Source organism: Atractosteus spatula, chromosome 11 (assembly GCF_055471065.1).
Source record: "Atractosteus spatula isolate fAtrSpa1 chromosome 11, fAtrSpa1.hap1, whole genome shotgun sequence".
Classification (NCBI taxonomy): domain Eukaryota; kingdom Metazoa; phylum Chordata; class Actinopteri; order Semionotiformes; family Lepisosteidae; genus Atractosteus; species Atractosteus spatula.
This window is the reverse complement of record NC_142716.1, coordinates 30,046,763-30,066,867: the sequence shown is the minus strand read 5'-3', so window position 1 is coordinate 30,066,867 and position 20,105 is coordinate 30,046,763. Positions and strand designations below refer to the sequence as shown.

The 20,105-nt window shown below is 37.6% G+C and overlaps 1 protein-coding gene across 1 annotated transcript in view; it reads left to right on the top strand.

Annotated features, from left to right (window-relative positions):
* ttc39a (tetratricopeptide repeat domain 39A) overlaps positions 1-20,105 on the top strand; it is a 57,972-nt gene that overhangs the window by 17,461 nt on the left and 20,406 nt on the right. The window contains exons 3-4 of the mRNA XM_088928282.1: positions 9,874-9,978; positions 17,989-18,120. Of these exons, the coding sequence (XP_088784408.1) occupies positions 9,874-9,978; positions 17,989-18,120 (237 nt within the window). The remainder of the gene's footprint in view (positions 1-9,873; positions 9,979-17,988; positions 18,121-20,105) is intronic.

The following is a 20,105-nucleotide window of genomic DNA, read 5'->3' as shown; positions in this document are numbered from 1 at the left end:
TAATTCTTTGTGAAATTCATTCACGTCCTCTATTAAACTACTATCTATATTGATGTGTAGGCATTCAATATATACTGTAGCTTGCATCTCTTTAATTTTACTTACTGTATATTTTCTCTGGTACTTGCTGAATGTCCTGTCTGATTTCTCTTGATTTTGCTTAAAATAGTACAGAATAGTAATACTGTATCTCTGAAAAGAATTGCAAAATAACCTTACTTACTACAGTTTATTAACCTAACCAACAGGATCCCAGTGAATTGGTTTCTTCTAAGCACCCACATCTCTCTCTCAATTTCTTTTTTATTCTTGCACTTATCTTGAACTGCACTTGAAGGAGTAAATAAATGAATATTAGAATTTTGTTTTTAGATTATAAATGGACAAATTCTTGTTTAAGGCAAATAAATACTTCATAGACATTTCCCAAATTTGTTGAAGCTGTAAGAGGACATAAACAGGTTGCAGGAAAATGCCCAGAAATAGAAGCCAAGTTCTCAGATTGACTTTTGACATAGTGATAAACATATGCCAGTAATAATAGGTTTTGAATGGCGGCGAATCTTGGCAGTTGTCTTTTTTTGTGGTTTTACAACTAGAAGGAACAAGACTGTGTGTTGCTGTTGCCCAGCACCTTTCCTGCAGAAATAAAAAATCTTCTATTCAGAATGTTGGAGAGGGCTTTGAGTGTTATGCAAGTGTGAGAGGAGAGCTGACATGTTATTCTTTATAGAAGGGATTTGGAAAAGTCCTTTGAGAGAGACTGCTTGATTGCTGAATCCACAATAAAGGTAACCGCAATTGGTTTAATAGCAGGTTTAATGCAAAAAACACTAATTATATTACCCATCAATAAAACATTTTGCAGCCTACAGTTTTACAAAGTAAACCTATTGAAAATTCAGAAGACTGGGAGTTGTCTATGACTGTGATGAAACCAGGAACTTTTAGAAGACTCGTAATGAGATCATGCACTGCGTTTTATTAAATGTCACATCATATTTTAAATAGTACACTTAAGTCCATGCAAATCTATACTGTTGCTAGTCTCTTTGTGGCTAACATATGGAAATGAAAGGTCAATGCACCAAAGACTATCTTTTTGAAAAATTTAAATTTTGCACACATGAATATAATACTGGATTTCACAACTATGTGATGCTGTCAGACCAGATACTCATCTAAAATATTCAAGAGCTTGGTTAGCCAGGCAGTGGCCTAGTATATGTCTGCATTTACTACCACATCCTGGCAATGGGGCAGAAGCACTAAACTGTAAACAGTCTCAGTCAGTTTAAGAACAAGTAAAGGTTTATTCCATGCTGAAAAGAGAAGAAAGGAAACACAATGTTTCGGCTGCTGTGGAGCCTTCTCCGGGTGTGAGAAAGACAGGGGAGTCAGCAGAGATTATATAGCATAGGAGAACAAAAAAAACGAGAGTGTAGAGGAGGCGGGAGGCCTGCGCATGCTGATGCAGCTACAGTACCTTCTTAAACTACTTCAGTTTAAGATCACCTTCAGTTTCATATGAAATTTTTTATTGGTTTCATGGGCTTTAATTTCAGATCCTCCAGAAGTGAATTCTTGCAACAGTTCTTTGTCTCTTATGTGATGCTAATAAAAAAGGGGATTTGCAAATATACAACTTAAGCCCAGCTTTGTTAACTCCTGTCAACATGCCTTAATGCTCCCATTGGTAACCACATTAAAGACAATGAAAATAATGAGACCGTCTCCATCGTAACATAATTGCTTCATCTCAGTTGTTTCCTGAAATAACACCTGCAGAGTCAGTGCTATTCAGTATACTGGAGATATTGTAAATATTTCAGCTGTTGGAGGTAAATGTGACTTCACTGAACACAGCAAAAAGCAGACAGATCTCTTGCAGCTGTTCTAAGCATGTAGGTTTGGTATAGTATTCAAATCTGCAAAAAATAATACTAACAGAAACAGAATTTTCCCTTTAAGATAATTTTTTATACAAATAAATTTCTTTTCATTCTGGTGAATACTGTTTTTTTCAGTTACAGTGAAAACAGGCTTGTTACCCAGTCTACTGTGACTTGCAGTTGCCATGGTTATACGTAACATGCATTATTTTAAAGAATCTGGTCCAAAGAAAAATAAGTTTAAGAATAAACCCACAGGCTCTTTCCCCTTTGCCTGATTTAGAAGGAAATGTACCTGCTATTTGTACAACGTTTTCTGATTACCCTTAACTACATTGTATTAAGAACATTTAATGTGGTGAAAATGGGAGTTTTGCTTTAATGCAGTTTAAAGAGCAAGATGATGATGATGATGTTGGGAATACATCATATTACAGTATATGCTCCCAGGATAACCAAACATTGGAAAACACAACACCAATTTATTTTCAGTTTTACAGACCTGCCTTGTTTTTATGTATCTTAAGATCAAAATCAAGATAATGAGAATGATGATGATTTGTGAAACAAATTTGTTTTCACACCTCTTTGGCGATGCCAGGAATGTTTTGAATGATTTGTTTGTGACCTGGCTTTGTACTTGACAGTCAAGCACAATAGGTTACTATTATGGCCCAACTAAGTAGATTCTGAAAACGCTTCTCTGAACTGATTTACAAAAAGTGTGTGGGGGACTATTGAAGAATCTGTGTTTCCCCATGAAATACATCTTCATCACATTGAATCTTGATTGATTCTGAAAAGTCTTTGCATTTTTGTTTCTGAAACTGTGAGAAGAAATAAAAATGTATTTTGAATGCATTTACCTGTTATACTGGTATTTCCCGGGATAGAGTTACAGTATATATACAATATATCAAGTAACAGCTGACTGACTTTGGACAGGAAGCAGAAAACAATTAGGTGAAAATTGGAGAAAAGGATTTAAAGAATGGGCAGTGTTGGTGCATTTCAGATATTTGTTGAGGTACTTTATCCCAAAATATAGGAATAGTTATATAGGGATTAAAATGGCATCTCCATCTTTACACCTTCATTAGCGTGGCTTGACAATTAAGCAGTGATGCTTAATATCTGTTTGGTCCCATGAATGTCCGCACTTTGGATTAAACTCTGAAATTTGACAGCGATTTGTCAGTGTAATGCATACTGTAAGACAGGTTACAAATAAAAGGAAGCTATTTGTACCTTTCTTGGAAATGAAAACATTTTAAGACATCCGTTTTATGCATTTAGGTATAAAGCAACACTCTGCGGAGGAATATACTGTATATCCTGCTGTATCACATGCATGCATTACGATCTGTTTTCCAGATTGGTAGCTACACTGTTCTAATGAGAAACAAACTGCAGAAGAGGCAACCTGGTAGAAAAATGTCATATCCAGCACTTTTCCTGCCTTTAAAATTGTTAAAAATTGATTAATCAAATCTCTTTAATTCTTTCAATACGCACACTGTGTCAGGAGTGTTTGTTGCTATATTGCCATGTGAAGATTTATTTAAACTCTACAGTGCTCAATACATTTCCTGTGAGTTTCTTTTAAGTCACTTTAAGTGACATTTTAGTTCAAAGAGGATTACATTTTTAAATTGCAACTGTACCTATCATCTCCTGAATAGTTTTAAATCAAAGTTCAACTGTTTCAAGCCAATAAATGATAACAGGGTATGTTTCATGCTGATGTGGTTTCACACGTGGCTTTGAAATCAATCCACAAATAGACAGCAAGGCTTGTACCCTTTTTGACATTTCTATTTGTGCTGCACACAAAGTACTGTATTAAAACACATTTTAGTCAAGCTAATTTTTTTTCCTGTAGCACTTTCAGAAAACCAAACAACACAACATACAGTATACAAACAAAGAAGGAAGATAAAAATAAAGTTTCTGACATGACTTAAAATAGCTCAGATTTGAGTATCTAATGGAAGGAAATTCCATAAACTGAGGACAGAACAAATAAGGCTCCAGTTCCAGGTCTGCCTGTTTTCCTGTGGTTTTTATTGGTACAACCAGTGAGTCCAAGTTTGCGGATTTCCAAGTGCATACTGGAATACTGAGTTCCTGGAGGTATAAGGCACCTTGACTGTGGAAGGCTTTATGTGTTAAAATAGCCCTTTTTAAAGTCCATTCCATTTTTCAAAATGTAATCATTTTACAAGTGGTGTAAGAATGTTACATATGTATTGTGAAAAGTATCAGATCTGCTTCCTGAACAAGCTGAAACCTAATTTTTAAGTTGTTTTAAGTTGTCTTTGACACCTACAGTAAATACTTTCTCAGTGTGGTCAGGGGTTGAGATGCTTATCTGTAAAGGGATGATTAGCTGTATTTGTTTGCATATGTGTATTTCAGAATGATTAATTCTGAAAATAAAGCTGATTCAGTCCACCTAAGAATTAATTTATCGTAGCTGGTTAGGGGTGAAGGATATATATTACATTTTTAACTGTTCAGGTTTGGAAAGTTAAACAGGTAATATTAATCAAATTAGCACATTAACACAATGACTATAAAATAAAATGTTGGGTGTTCTCTGAAGGTAGCTATAATTTTGCTCGAGGCAAAATTCTAAATGACAAAAACGAAGCCTAATTATAAAACGACTTTGAGGAGAAAATAAATCATATGAGCCTGTCCTTTTAGCTTGGTAATCAAGAAACATGCCTACCTTGGTGTGTCGAGTGCCTGCATTTTACAAAGAAGTCTTATTCCAACATTAGCCCAACATCACTGTATTAGAAACTATTGACATCAAATCGGGCCTATAAAAACAAGGAGCCTGATAAAATACTGAAAGACAGAATTAAGTTACTTGGTTTTCCTAACCATAGGGATATTTGGTTTCTGAAGAAAAATATTGCTTTAATTGGATCTGCTAATTTTATCCTAATCCATTTAGTGGCAATCAAAAAGAACCATGGATCAACTGAGAAATTATGTTGATGAAATGTAGATACAAACTGAGGCCTCTTATAACAAATTATTTTCCTTAAAGACCAAAAGGAATTTCTAAAATGCATTTAGCAGAAAGCAATATACTTCCTTTCAATTCTCAGATATTATCTCTGATGTCAAGTACTCGACTACTAATCACTCTTGTTAAGATCATTTGACCTCAGTTTCAAATTAAAGCACGTATAATTTTCAGGTTTTACAAACTACAGGGTCATGTGCAAAAGAGAAGTATACTATAAATTCATAGCATGTCTGCCTCTATGATTCGAAACAGAATAATCTTGTGTGTGACACCAGCAATTGCCTTATATTGCCTTATACTGTATATTGCCTTATATGAACACCTCTGTTCATTCATGATATCTTGAATTCATGACCATATCTTTTGATGAAGCTCCTTGACAAATAAAACAAATCTTTGGCTTCTGAAACTACTTAGAACAATGCTTTGCAGACCAAATGTATTAACCTTTGACTGATGCACTAGAATATGACTTTTATGGAGAGTGCCATAAACCCTTTAACAAACATAATGTTTACATACTGTATCGGCAATTCTTTCTCTTTAAGACAGTACCTAGCGGTAGCTTGTTTTTGTCCAGAGAGAAGAATTTCTCTCGTTTCCCCCTAGAAGTCTCCCAATCCTGCTTTACTGTAAGATCTGACGAGGTCAAGCAGCAAGCCCGTGCATCTGGTGATTAACTTAGAAGTGCAGAACTAAATCACCAGAAAACACTTCTAAATTAGCCTTTTGTGTCAGGCAGCTCTCGTGATAGAATTATGTTTTTCTGACTGTTCATTACACAGTAAGACTATAATAAGACTGATTATGTATATTATATACTGTTTCCCCTTAATGCTGCATGCACTGTTACAAAACTGTTGCAAAGTGCTGCTTTATCAGAAATCCCAATAGCAGTCCCACTGCAGAAAGAAAATGACAGCAATTGTTCTGATCAAAGTTCAGACTGTAAACTATCAAATTGCAAAGGTTTCCTTTAACAAATGCAGTTCAATAGTAATCCATTAATAAACTAGCTACCCCTAGGGATGGATATTAATCACTGCAACACATGGTGTCTGGCAAAACGAATGGGACAATTCTAGGTTTTTGACAGTAAATGCAAGGACTGCCTGTATCCCAGGAGAGAGAGTCATCGTGTGTCTAATTGGTTTCTCCTGATTCTGTACCACACATTAGAATTCAGAATTCTGGGATAATCATTATGTGCTACTGTTACAGAGCAGACTACTGTAAGCCACATTTTCACTAAACCTTCTTTATGAGCATCTGTGTTGAGCCCTTTTAGATACAAAAGGCCAAAGAACACCTGATACTTCTGGACTACATGTTGACTTTATGTCAAGGCTGCCTATATGAAGATGACTGGACCCTGTTTAGGGTTCTCTCATCATTTTGCATTTCCTTTCCCATTTCTTCCACAGAGATGAAAAAGCATGAAACATGCATATTGTTACTAAAAAGTGAAAAAACACATTGCTGGAATTCCAAGAAAATCATATAAAGAGCAAAATAATATAGAGGAGAACTGTTTTTTGTTACAGATTTTGGAACTTGTGTCTAAGGAAATGCATTTTTAGGTACTTTTCATACAGAAAAGGGTATTTTTGGGATCACTGTTTTGCAAACAGCAAATTTTGCAATGTGCAGCATATTCTTGAAGTACTGTATGTGTTTATGTCCATGGAATCAGTCTGTGAGCGAGTACGTGAATGTGACTGTTTCTAAATAAATCTAATAGTTCATACTTCCACAGAACTCCATTGAGGGAGGAGAGTAGCTTGGTTTTGTGACCTTTGTTTGCACACGTACTGTATATACAGTATATGGCAACGATTGATCGGAAGACTTAAGACTCAGATGGTATGTTTGTAATACAAATCACAGATCTCAAGGACATTTGTTTCCCCTTGGTTGCCTTTCACTCTAAGTGCAAAGGCAAGATGTGTATAAATAGATACAATATACGCCATCGTGACTGTACGTTAGTTGTGTTCTCAAATTTACAGAGAAGCTTTGAGAAAATAGCCTTATTCACATTTCAGTTTTCTTGCAGCTTTCTGGGAGTCGAGTTGCTGCAGTCAGTGAAGTGGAAATCTGCAATATTTAGTATTTATTTTTCCATCATAATTAAGAGGGCTTACAAAAATAAGCCTTGTTTGACTTCTACTCCAACAGCTCGCTGCCAGGGTTAATCAGAGTTACCAAAGGGATGTGCTGCCACAGGAGTCACTATCTCCAATGAATATCTGGCTCAGATTTTTATTTGACTCCAGTCCTACTGCCTACAGTCACTAGTGCAGCACCCAATCAGTAAGCACTATCCTCTGCAGTGAGCGCTGTGTAAGTGCAATGGTGGGGAGAGCACAGAGCAGACTGAGGGAAGGGGGGGGCGGCTGAGATTGCATATGCTTAGTTTCCCAGTGTGATAGTCATCCCAATCTTATTAGACTGTGTTCTTCCCCTCCTGCGTGTTTGCCTCTCAGGCCAACTGGGAAATCCTTCTCGTTTAGAAGGGCCTGCGATCTTCTGCGAGCTGTAGAAAACTGCCTGTTGTGAAAGGGGCAGACTCCGCTCTCTCCAGCTCTGCCAGATGAAAATGTCAGGGGAAGCAGAGACTCTCTCCAACGGGTAAGAGTGCAGGTACCACTGGATCCATCTGTGGGAAAACGTGCACGGATGTTTCTGTGCCCTTGTGTCTCGTTAATGCTCTCTCTGGATAAAAAAAAAAATCAACTTAAACGTATTCTTTTTCGGGTTTAGTTTGGCTTCGGAGGGGTTAGTGCAGCGATGCAGTGATCTTTATCGTGTGCATGTGCTTAAAAAAGTGCGCCAGTCTATTGCGTGGCTTTTTCGTGTTTCCTTCATTCAAAAAATGTTCTGATGACAATAACATGATTACACAGTACCACTGCCGAAGCCGGGATAAAGAAGGCTGTGTGTCAGAGGAATGATCTTACTGTTTCTGCAAATTGCCCTTTAGAGATTTAAAAATTTCAGAGAACTGCTGACATTTGTTTTGCAATGTAACATGATATACAGTATGGTGCTGCTCAGTACAAAGAAGTCTGTTGTGGGCATCATTGTAGCATTATTTTCAAAACCTACTTAAGCCCCTTGGATTTATTCCGCCTGGCAGTTAATTCAGAATGACCCTCCCTATATTCTAAAATGATTGTAACAGCACAACTACTGCGAATGATGTGACCACATTCACTACACTCATAACCAGTGTTACACTGAATACGTTAAAAATGCATTGTGCTGGACTGAAATAAAATGATAGAACATGCAGCCTTTCTTTCAGCAAAGAAAATATTTTTTCATTTGAGATCTGGTTCGGTTTATACTGGTCAAATTCTGTGGAAAAGGTACCCATTTAGAAAAGTTGGAAGCTGGCTGAGAAGGAATAAAGAAGTTAAAAAATCAAAGCAGCAAGAAAGATTGTCTCATCTCTGTGAAGCTCCCTGAGGAGGACCTTGTCAGAAAATCGCTGGATTTCTTCTGGGAGAAATGGGCTAATGCAAAAGGACGAAGCTGATTTTTAAACCACAGCACCAAGAAGCGTCATTTCTTTGTTCAGTGGCCCTCAATAGAATTAGGATTTGTTGGTTTGTAAAATAATGTTCTCGTTGTGCACACAGCTTGTATGAATGATATGTATTTGGTGAAATATGGATTCTGTATGCACCAGGGACTGTGCTGGGTACTCTGCCCAGTGTCGTTGTCTTTAGTGATCTTCTGATGAACTGTCCAGGCCTTCTCTGTACACGGTCTGTATTCTCCCTTACAACCAGCTGCTAGTAATTGAGCTAATTTGAAGCCAATGTGACGCAGCTGCTGAACTCATAGTGATCGTTAATCACTTTGAAGGCTGCACAATAATTGAGCATTTGTGACATCCATGCTTTACACCTCACAGAAGCTGCAGTTTATTTATCAGTGTAATAATTCCATGCAATGCTCAAGTCCTCCCATGATAGTTATAGATCATAGCAATGAGCCAGAGAAGCAGAAATGTTATGTTGAAGAAAAGGTTTCAACTTCCTTCAGAGAAAAGGCCTGTTTATATGAAACATAGGCTTTGTCTGTTGTCCGACTATGGTTATAAACTGATTTAATTTGGCATTTTTGTCAAAAACTGTATGGTTTAGTCAAATTATACCAAGTGTGCATCATTTAGTCATTTTGTGAGACAGACAGCCAGGAGATAGTGGAGAAAAAGCTGCTTATCTCTTTATTTCATTACGTTTTCAATTCAGGTACATGGTATACATGGAGTCTTTGGGTATCGAAATACAACTCTAAAATCTTATGTTCTGACATATAGTACTTATAAGAAGATAATAGAGCATTAAAAGTGAAATTGAGGACTAGACTCTGTAACAAGAAAAAAATCTCACTGACACTTGTGACATTAGAAGTGCAGTGACAACCAGTTGCAATACCAGCACATGTTATTGCAAGGTTTTGCAAGCATGTTAATTCTGATCTCAGCTGGCCTGAGCTTCTTTGCTATTGTAAAGATGTACAAATTGTGATCTATGGTGAAGTAGTACCTAGCACACTTTCATGCTGAGTTCATACATACAGTAACTGACTCAAAAGCTGCCCAGATTGCCCTACTATCTTCCATCAAAGCTTTTAATTGTGGGGAGAGCAAAATGAGTGAATAACTGAATACCTACTGTGTTCATGTAGACATTGGTGTGTACTGTACCATGGTGTGTGCTGAGCATTAAAAATTCCTTGAGACTTGTGTGCAGGAACTTTAATCCTCCATTTTATATTCAAACAAGAGTTGTCTTTGCTATTGCTGGTGTCCTTAATGCAGCAAATGACTACGAATGCTGTGCTAGGACTGTAAAAGATGGAGGAGAATATATCCTAATCACATGCATTAAATACCTCCACGCTGATAACGTTCTCGTTTTCCAGGTCACAGAAGTCGGACCTGTCAGTTGCACTGGAAGACTGTATGGGTGCTCTGGACCTTTTCCTAAGAAACGACTTTGAGGAGGCATTAACTCGGCTTCAGTCCAAGTAAGGGGGGCGGGGGGGAGGGGGCATCATGTGTTTTTTATCATTTGCATGAAATCTTCATCTTTGGATTGGTCCTCACAAATTCCCTTACATGTTTTGTCAAATTTCAGGATTGTGGCAGTGTTTTTGTTATGTTTTGTTATGAAACAGAAACTCTAGGCACATCGATGAAATTCCATCCATCTATTGTCTAACTGCTTCAGTCAATACAGGGCTGCATGGAAGCCATAGCAACCAACGGGAGCAAGGCAGGATACACCCTGGGCGGGATACCAGTCCATCACAGGGCAGACATACCGACACAAATATGCACACACTCACACCAGGGCCAGTTTTCCCAGAATACAATTAATATACCAGTATGTCCTTGGACTTTGGGAGAAAATCAGAGCAGCCAGAGGAAATCCCCCCAAACAAAGGGAGTACATACAGATCCACGCAGATACAGTAGCCTCCCAGGAATTGAATCCAGGGACCCAGGTCTGCAGGACATTAATGCTAACCACTGTGCCACTGTGCCGCCCGCCTTGATGAAACTCTTGTGCTTAATAGCTCCTAATGCTGGCAGGATACACCCTGGAAGGGATGCCAGTCCATCGCAGGACAGACACAAACAAGCACACACCCAGTTAGGGCCGATTTTCCCAGAAGCCAATTAACCTAGCAGTATGTCTTAAGACTGTGAGGGGAATCCCCATGCAAATACAGGGAGAACATACAAACTCCAGCAGATAGTACCCCAGATCTGGAACTGAACCCAGGAACCCAACTCTGCAGGGCATCAATGCTAACCACTGTGCCACTGTGCCTCGCACCTTGATGAAAATCTTGTGCTTAATAGTTCTTAATGCTGCCACCCTTTTTCAGTTTTAATAAAAAACCCCAAGGCATCTCTGAGTAAAGCATGAGCCCCGTGTTTATACTGAATTAGTTGTGAGGTTTAGAACATGTAGATCTTCCACAACTCCAGTACAACACTTTTGTTTGTAGCCCAAAGAAAGAGCCCAAGCTCATAAAATGTGTTAAATTCTATTTGTCTTAAATTCCATCTGTGAGTTTTTTACAAGGAACAATACTATGATTAGTGCCTTAAAATAGTTTTTGTTGTGCCGAGATTGGCTAAGCAGAGAATTTTGTCTACATGGCCCAATATGCACATTTCCCCAGTTTGCTTCCTTTTCCAGCCCGCACAGTGGCAGATCTACGATGTTATTGGTCATTCCTCATTCTTACACAATGACTGCCCAAGAGGACTGTCTGTCAGGAATCACATTACACCAAGTTACATTTCATTATGCCCAATATACTGTATCAAATCTGAGTTTTTCCAAAAGCTGCAGCAATAATAGTGTCCATTTCTTTTTTTGTCTCTCTGTTTTTTTGCTTCATTTGCTTACTGACACACATTCACACTCATTACCAGCAGAAAAGTAAAGATTTTATTTAAAACTCTCTCAGGTCGGTTTATATACTTGCAGCGGAATAAGTAGGATTTGTCACGCTCTGGGAGAGTTTGGAATGTGTTGAAATTGTTTCTTGTTTAGTGGTTAAGTTACACAGTAAATCAAGCGAGAAACAAAATCAGATTTTTGTATATTTCTGAGCCCCTAACAATAACTGTATTGTACAGCACATTGAATTAATTATATGTGACTCACATTTAGTTATAATATCACACATGTATGTGTCTACCTGGTAGTTATAGTTAGCTATACAGTGTAATAAAGTAATACTGTACATAGTCAAGGACAGAGGACCAAGGATTAAGTTTATGAATATACTGCGTGTAGCTTTACAAGACTGTTTTTTGCCTATATTGTTTCCAGCATAAAATGTTTCTTCATTGATGTTTGGAGTGTTTTCACAGATGCTAGAAGGTGCATAATCTATCAGTACAGTCCCTTTCCTTTCTTGTGCTACAGCTTCTTTAAGGCATCTTTAGTGACTCCGAAGGCTATATTGAGAGGACAGAGTTTGGGGAATTTGGCGGTATGGTGATATTTTGGTGTATAAAATGATCATACAATGATATATCACGTTCTGAACTGCAGTGTGGTAGAGATTGTTATAGGTTGGTTCCCTTTAGACTTACAATTTTTGGTTTAAGCTGAAAATCACTAGATGATGAAACACTTAGAAAGTTTTTTTTTTAGACCTGTGCTTTAATTTGTTGTTTGCTTGTAGTGTATGGGTAAAAAAGGATAAAATACATATCAATGTGGCTAGAATTTTCTGCTCGATAAAAGTACAAAGAAACCCCTAATTTCTATAAGTTAGAGCAAAATGATGTAGTCTTTAGGGGACTAGCTATTTTAGGTAGCTGATATTAGAATGGTGGAGTTCTGTCTGGTTATTTTTATATAGGACATATAGCTCATATAGGACATACAGTATACCTGTATGTAAACACAAGTTGCACAAATTCTGGCAACAAGATAGATGAGACACAGCTTGTGCAGTGAGTGGGTATTGCCTTACTGCTGACTGTTCAGACTTGCAGCTTGACAGCCCGTGACTTTGCTTATTTTTTTGTTCTAAATTACAGTGTGGCCCCACCCCATTCCCAGCATTGCTGCATAGACAGGGTGGGGAGCTGTTCTCGAGGGCTGTATTATGTAAGGAGAGGGGCTGTCTGTAAAGCTGAATGAGGTTGACTGAGAAGCTGTTCAGACACCTGGGATGGCTGGGGGCTGTGTTTGTCCTGATGTTCAGTTCTCAAGGAGAATAAAGTTGATATGACACGGTTCATTTTCATAACCAGATGATATAGGAATCTGAAGATGGACTGCAGTGAGGTGTATGTACAATGAGTCTAGAAAATAGCCACTTGTTTTAACTGTTTAATTTGTCTCTCAGGATGTTACATTAATGCCAAATGTATTTCCAATGTGTATTCTGAGCAGGTTAATGCACCGCTTATGTATTTGTTGTTTAAAGGCGGCAATTATTTATATACTTCTCCAGAGGTTACTTATCCTAAATTCTTTTTCTAGAATGGATATAAAATTTTAATTTCAAAAGGTTTTCATAAAGCAAACGAACTATTATGTACAATTTCATATGTGTGTATCTTATCCTGAATCACGAAGCAAATAATGGCTTAATAATAATGATAGTTTTTTTTCAATATTAAAAAGTTACTAACAAGAAGGAGCTGTTCACAAAAATTTATTTTGCATTAATTCAAGAACTTTCCCTGGCTGTTTCTTAAAGCTGTTCAGTAAAACACGTTCTAGAGCTGAGATGTGACATACGCCCGAGTGCTAGTGTCACAAATTGTCTGTCTTCTTGCTTTTTATTTTACTTTCTTGTTCTCTTGTGTTCTGAATTGAGAGTGAAAACATCTACTTGGACTTGACTTTCACTAGTTCTTTTCAAAGAAGTTGAAAACCTCCATTGACAGGCCCTACAAGTTATTGCAAAAAAATAATTATCATGCCTCACTAAGTTAGTAAAGGTAGTTGGATATGCAATCAAACCAAGAGGCCAAGGATTTATTGTGATCAATTTTTTTTTTTTGCTTTGCACAACTGAAAACAAAATATATAGCTATTCATCTCCATGGCCATGATCAGTGAGTCATGTGATCTTGCTGTGGTTCCATACCGTGCAGAGAAAAAATGTGTGACCCTTAAATACTGTATAATTATGGCAATTTTATCATTCTGCCATGGTTTGAATCTATGTGTCTTGCTGTAGATTCTCAGTGTCGCTAAGAGAGCACTTTCAAAGCCATATGGATGCCACTGGCAGTCCAGAAGAACCTCCTTTACTTTTCTGTTTGTTCCCTTCTCACGTACTCATCCAGCCTGAGCTGGCAGTGCCACAGCATACCGTCATGTGGAACAATAGTGTCTCCAGAGCAACTATCAGATGTTCCTCCACACAAAGAGCTATGTTTCCTTTATAAGCGATAATCAAAGTATTGCTGGGCAAACAAAAGGAAAAGATGAAACCCCCCCCTTGCCTGCACACAGTTCATGGAAAAGTATCATTTTGCATGCAGATGGAGCAATACCTATTGAGAAAGAAGAAACAACTAGAATTAATTTTCTTTCACCCTGCATGTACTGTACAGTATTTAGAAGGATCGTTCTATATAGAAATAGTAATTAGCATTGCTGCTCTGCAGCACTGTTTCCCTGGGCACAGTTCTGGACCTGTTGTGCTATCTACATAGGATATGTTCTCCTTGTGTTTATGTGGGCTTTCTCTAGATGCTCCAGTTGCCTCCCATAGTCCAAAAATATACAGGTAGACTAACTGGCTTCTGGGAAAATTGGCCATGTAGTGTCTGTGTATGCCCTATGATAAACTGGTATCCTCTCCAGTGTATATCCTGCCTTGCACCAGTTGCTGGCTGGGATAGGATCTGGCTCCTCTGCAAACCAGAATTGAATGAAGCAGTTAGAAAATGGATGGATGGTCTGTATAGAAACTTATCATTCTAATACATGCTTTCAGAGTGATTGCTGACTCATTTACAGGACTCATGCTCTTGGCTACAGGGTTTGAATTCTGGCTTGGAATACCTTCTGTTTGGGTTTTGCTCTGTTAGTCAGACAAACATTTCCACATATGTTTTGTCTTGTTGCTCTAGTTTCCTCCCATGACCCAAAGACTTGCTGGCTAGATTCACTGGGATCTTTAAAGACTCCCAGCATGTATGTATGCCCTGTGATTGATTGGCATCTTGTACAGAGTGTAGGCACTCCTTCAGCCCTGTGATGGATTACTGCTACCTTTGCCAAAAAGAGTGACTTTCCAATAATAGTTAAATGGATGGGCACACACATACAGTATATAAAGTCTGGATATGGATTCCCATTGCAATAAATACATATGGTTAGTAATATCATAGTATAAACAAAACAACTTCCCCTACATTTTGTTTTGCCATCATCATAAATTTGACTCTGATGACAAATAAACATGCTGTAATCACTGTACATTCCATGTAGCCTTGCGCTTTGTTTAAATACACAAAAGTCGATGTTTTCAATGTTGATAATAATTTGAAAATCACTAAGTTTTTGTCAGAGTAATTATTAGCTACTGAAGATTCCACATGACCTAGCTCGTCTTCTAGGTGTGTCTTCTGCCAACTCTGTCTTCAGAATACAAATTTCAAACTTGTAGTTGGTTAAAAATATATTCATGTAGATTCTTCCATCTTACTAGCTCTGCATTTAGCCTAATAGACAAAAGTATACAAAGTGCAATAGAGATCTAAAAGCCAACAAGAGGGGAACTGACAAGGAGTAAAGGAAGGTGGATTCAGATGAACCCTAGAGCGAGAACAGCAAGTTTCCTTTAAAATGGGTGTTAAGTTACTGAGAAAACCCATGTAAGTTTAAAAATCAAACTTTGTTACTACTTTGACATTTTGAAATATCATCAAACCTGGAAACACATTTTTATTTTCACTTGGAAGACCATGAAATCTTCTTGTCTGCTGTTATCATGTGCTTTTTGAATTGCTCCTCCAGTACATACAGAAAATGTAAGTTGCTTTCTCAAAGTATCATTCAGGTTTGTTTAGGTGTGTTCAGGTAAAGGTTCTGAAGATCTTCTGGAAGTACTAGGATGAACAGAAGCTGAAGCTTTTCTAGCTGATAAGAATGAAGAGATTTGAGTGGCAGCACTTCTCAAAACATTCCATGATTCTTAATGTTTTTGTCTCATCCTAAACTTGTAATTGTTATTCACATTCTCAAACTGATAAAACTCACATTTTAAAATGATTTTTTTCAACAGACTTCCTTCTTTCCTTACTGACACAAGCAAGAAATGATGTGAATACATTTTCAATCAAACAAAATCCGTGTGCATACCCACTGAGTTTATTAATGGATGAGAGAGGTCAACTTCAAGTCTGGAATTTTTTAAGACTGTTTGTTTCTAAGAGACAAACAAAATCTAATGTAACCAAGTGGTGCTGAAATTGAAAAATTCAATCATAAAAACAAAAATAGCCCATTTTCATAATAATCTTGTTTGCATATCTTATTTATAAACTGCTGGCTTTGACTTCATATTCTACTGGTCTATACTTTTTTGACTGGCAGGATAAATACGAGAGTGAAAAAAGTTTGGAATTGATTATAATTTTGATTACTAACAGTTCTGAAACTGTTACTTTAGCACTTGTAGCAAGGCCATTTTAAACTGTTTTCCTCATGTACAGCTGGAGTGCAAACCACAAAACATAAACATTAGTGCTTTGCTTAAACATCACTTTCAGCTCTGCTACAGACTGTTCCACTCGTATAAACCTGCTAAAGACTAGTGCTGCCGGCAGCTGTTGTTGAATGTTATGTATGATTGTTTAATTCTCTTACAGTAATATGTAGAACTAGTTCAGCACCTATGAGCTGTGCTTAACCCAAACATATTTTAAGAACACCTATTTGTTATCACTGCAAACTGTTTTATTAAAGCTGATTTACATTTCCATATGGTTTCTGTTTCACTTTGTAAGCAGTTTGTTTTACCTATGCAGCAATTCTGACAGACCACACAAAAACTAAATACATCTCATGCAGCTACCAAACAACAATTGTAGAAGTAAGAGTTGCCATAGCAACCTCACAAGATTCAATGAGCATTGTACACCTGTTTCAAAAGAATCATGAGTATGTGGGTCATGATCTGTCTTAGCAGCAACTGCATTAATGCTAATGTGATGCCTTACTACTCTGAATTGTCAGATTGAGGGATTATTTAATGACTAATCCATAACCTGAAAAATAAGACTGAGTAGAGTTGTGGTTTAGTTCAAATTAGGAATTTTACCTCCATATTCTGCAACTTAATCCAAAGCTCTCTGAACAACTCAAATATGTTACTTCCATACCTCACAGATTTTGTGTGGAATCAGTGGAATAATTTAGTTAAGAATGTTTTTAGCAACGGTTCATTTATTTTCCTTGCTTCCTCAACAAAAGACATGTGATCGACCCGAATACATAAAGACAGGTTGAAATGTTACAGAGATTGATATTGCACACTGGTCTGGTTCAAGATCGACCATATTGACCATTAAAATTTATTGCTGTGCATTCAAGGCACTAGAGCTGGATTCGTCAGGGTACTTACGAACTAGGAAATGAGAGTTTTTACTAGTTCACTAAATAATTAACTGCTGATTATCAAGACATCAGCTAGATAAATAAAATTGAGAGGTTCTATGGCTCATATGAGCAAAATGTTAACATGTAGTGTTGACACTGTGTCAAACTGTCAATAGTATTATTTTTGCTGGGACACCCAGACACTGCATGAAATAGGAAATTTAATCTGAATTTTGCTCACAGAATAGGATATATCTGTAAGACTGATATACGCACAAACTACAAGGATAGCATGTGACATTGTTGTAGAAATTTATTTAATTTGCTTTTAATTTGCTTGATTCAGCAGCAGTTTCCACAAGTGCCCTGGTTAATATACAGTACAGTAAGTGACAGCGGGGGTAGTAATTTTATTTGTTATTGAGTGCAATTCAATGGAGATTTTCAACCCAACACAACAGAATCTTAAAATAGGAAAGGAGTAGAATGTAATATAGCAGCATAGTTCACAAGTTCTGTATATCCCCTCCAATTTCAGTTTCTCTGAGCCATGTGATCTGAGATTGAAATATTATTGCTTCTACAAGCTTGTCGCATGATTGGGAATAGGCTGTTCAAATCTCACCAACAAAAAATGACAAGTCAGACAGCCCCATACAGGACCAAAGAAGTGCCTTTTATTGTATTTGTTTGTCAGTTTGCGTTATAAAATGTGTTTTTGTCAATTTCATTGTGATGAGAGTAACTCCCAGAGAAACTGACTCAACAAAAGCTTGTTTTTTTTTCTGGATATAGACACTGCAGAGACAGGCCTCTCAAAAAGGTACAAAGAGGTGATTCCAAAATAGCTGTTCTCGATAATGGATCAGAAAAGGATGACTTTATACTTCAGTAAAAAAAACTTTAACATGCTTTTTTCTTCCCTTTTCTCTTTCAGAACCAAAGAAAGCATGTACCATTCCCTCACATATGCCACAATATTAGAGATGCAGGCCATGATGACTTTTGATCCTCAGAACATACTAGAAGCAGGAAACACCATGAAAGATGCCCAGGCAGTGTGCCAAAGGTATGAAGGTATCACATGTGTACAGGAGTTTACATTATTCTGTTGATTGGATTTTTAATCACATTGACTTGTGTAAACAATTCCAGGTAAGATGCTAAACACTCCATATCAGAACTGTCTTCTTTTTCAAATTTGATTATTTTCATTTGAAATTTTCAGTCATTTTTGCGTATATAATTACCTAATTTGTAATTGAAATTTGTTGATCAGGTAGGCATTCCACTGTGACCCAAGTGGACCAATTTATGGAGGCTTTTTGAAATGAGGATCTGCACACACTTTACTCCCCAGCTGTCAGAGCCATTCACTGTTTGACACTGTGAGCTCTGAAGCACCTTACAGGTTGGCGCAGTGGCAGAAGTTGGCAGGACCAGCTGGTAAATGTCAGGATGAAGACAGCATGACTGAATCAGGTTCATCCAATCGCTGTAGCACTCATGATGCTTGTAGGATCTTGGTTAAATGGATAATAAAATGGGACAACACTGTCATTACTGTAGGGCTCAGCCTGAGCTTCTAGCTAGCACCTCAACTGATTGAACTACTCAAGACCGAATCTTATATAATGCTAAGCTAGTATTATTTATAGAGGGATCTTGTCAAACTACTTTCTGAAGAAGCCCAATTGAGTAAGCTTCTACAGCATTGTTAGACAGATTACTCTAAAAGTCCACAGTACAGACAGGTGAGTCACTGCTACTACACATATCTAGTGAATCAACACCCCATAATGCATAATGACATGTCTCCCTTTCTCCTGGCATCCTATGAGGTGCATTTTGCCAGGTTTACAGTATGTATCCCAGTGGATGGGGCTGAGCCATTTTTATCCTCAGGAATTGTCATGGGCTCCACCTCTATCATATCCCTGTCTTTCTCATGGGAACTTGAAGGAAAACTGTGGTTGCTATTTAATCCCTCTGTCTATGACAAGCAGTGCTCTAAATGCTGATTTCCAGGTATAATCACAATACTTGTCAGCTTGGGCATAGATGGAAAGACCTGGTAAGCATCAGACGATGGAGGTGCAATGAAAATAACTGTATAGAGGGGAGACAGTATAGATGTGAATAGGCTGTGGCAGGCTCTGTTTCAGGGGCTTGTAGTAGGGAGCAGATGAGCATCAGAGACAAAGCAGGAGCTGACATGAGGCAGACAGTAGGAGGGGGTGGACTTAGCAGCAGTTTGGGGGAGGTTGTGTGTGGGTGTGTAAGCAGAGAGGAGTGGAACAGGGTAGGATGAAATAAAGTTAGATACTGTATACCATATAAACCAGACCTGTGTACTGTAAATGTAATCATTCGTAAAGTCAGCCTACTGGTCTGCTACAAAGCATAGTCAGACTGTAAACTATTGAACTGTTGCTTAAATTAAAAGATAAGATCACTTTATTAGCAATATACAATTTCTTGCATTAGGAATTTGACTTTTTGCATACCCCAGCTTGCTCTCCATGAGACACACAGACACACAGATGGGGAGAGAGAAGCTTGGGGTCAGAGCGCAGGATCATCCATTTATACGGCTCCCCTGGAGTGTAAAAGAATATGAACTACAGGAATTAAATTAGAATTGTCCAGAAAAGCACTATATAAGTGTAAAGCTTATTATTAGTAGTAGTAGTAGTAGTAGTAGTAGTAGTAGTAGTAGTAGTAGTAGTAGTAGTAGTAGTAGTAGTAGTAGTAGTACAGCCGGGCTTCCTATACCATATCAGGATGAAGCATCTTTTACAAACCAAATGTTTTTCTGCAACCAAATAATTTTAAAATACCAGAACTACTATTCAAAGAAATAACATTGATTTTGAACTGAGCCATAGATACTACATACTAATGATAGCAGGTTTATGCATATTGATATATTTAGTTTAACAGTTTGATATTTGGATCAGTCCTGGAAAAAGCTACACAAAGCTCCAGATCGACACTTTTAAACCACAGTCTCTTGCGATTCTGTGGCACACCTGACACTTTACAAATGGGAAC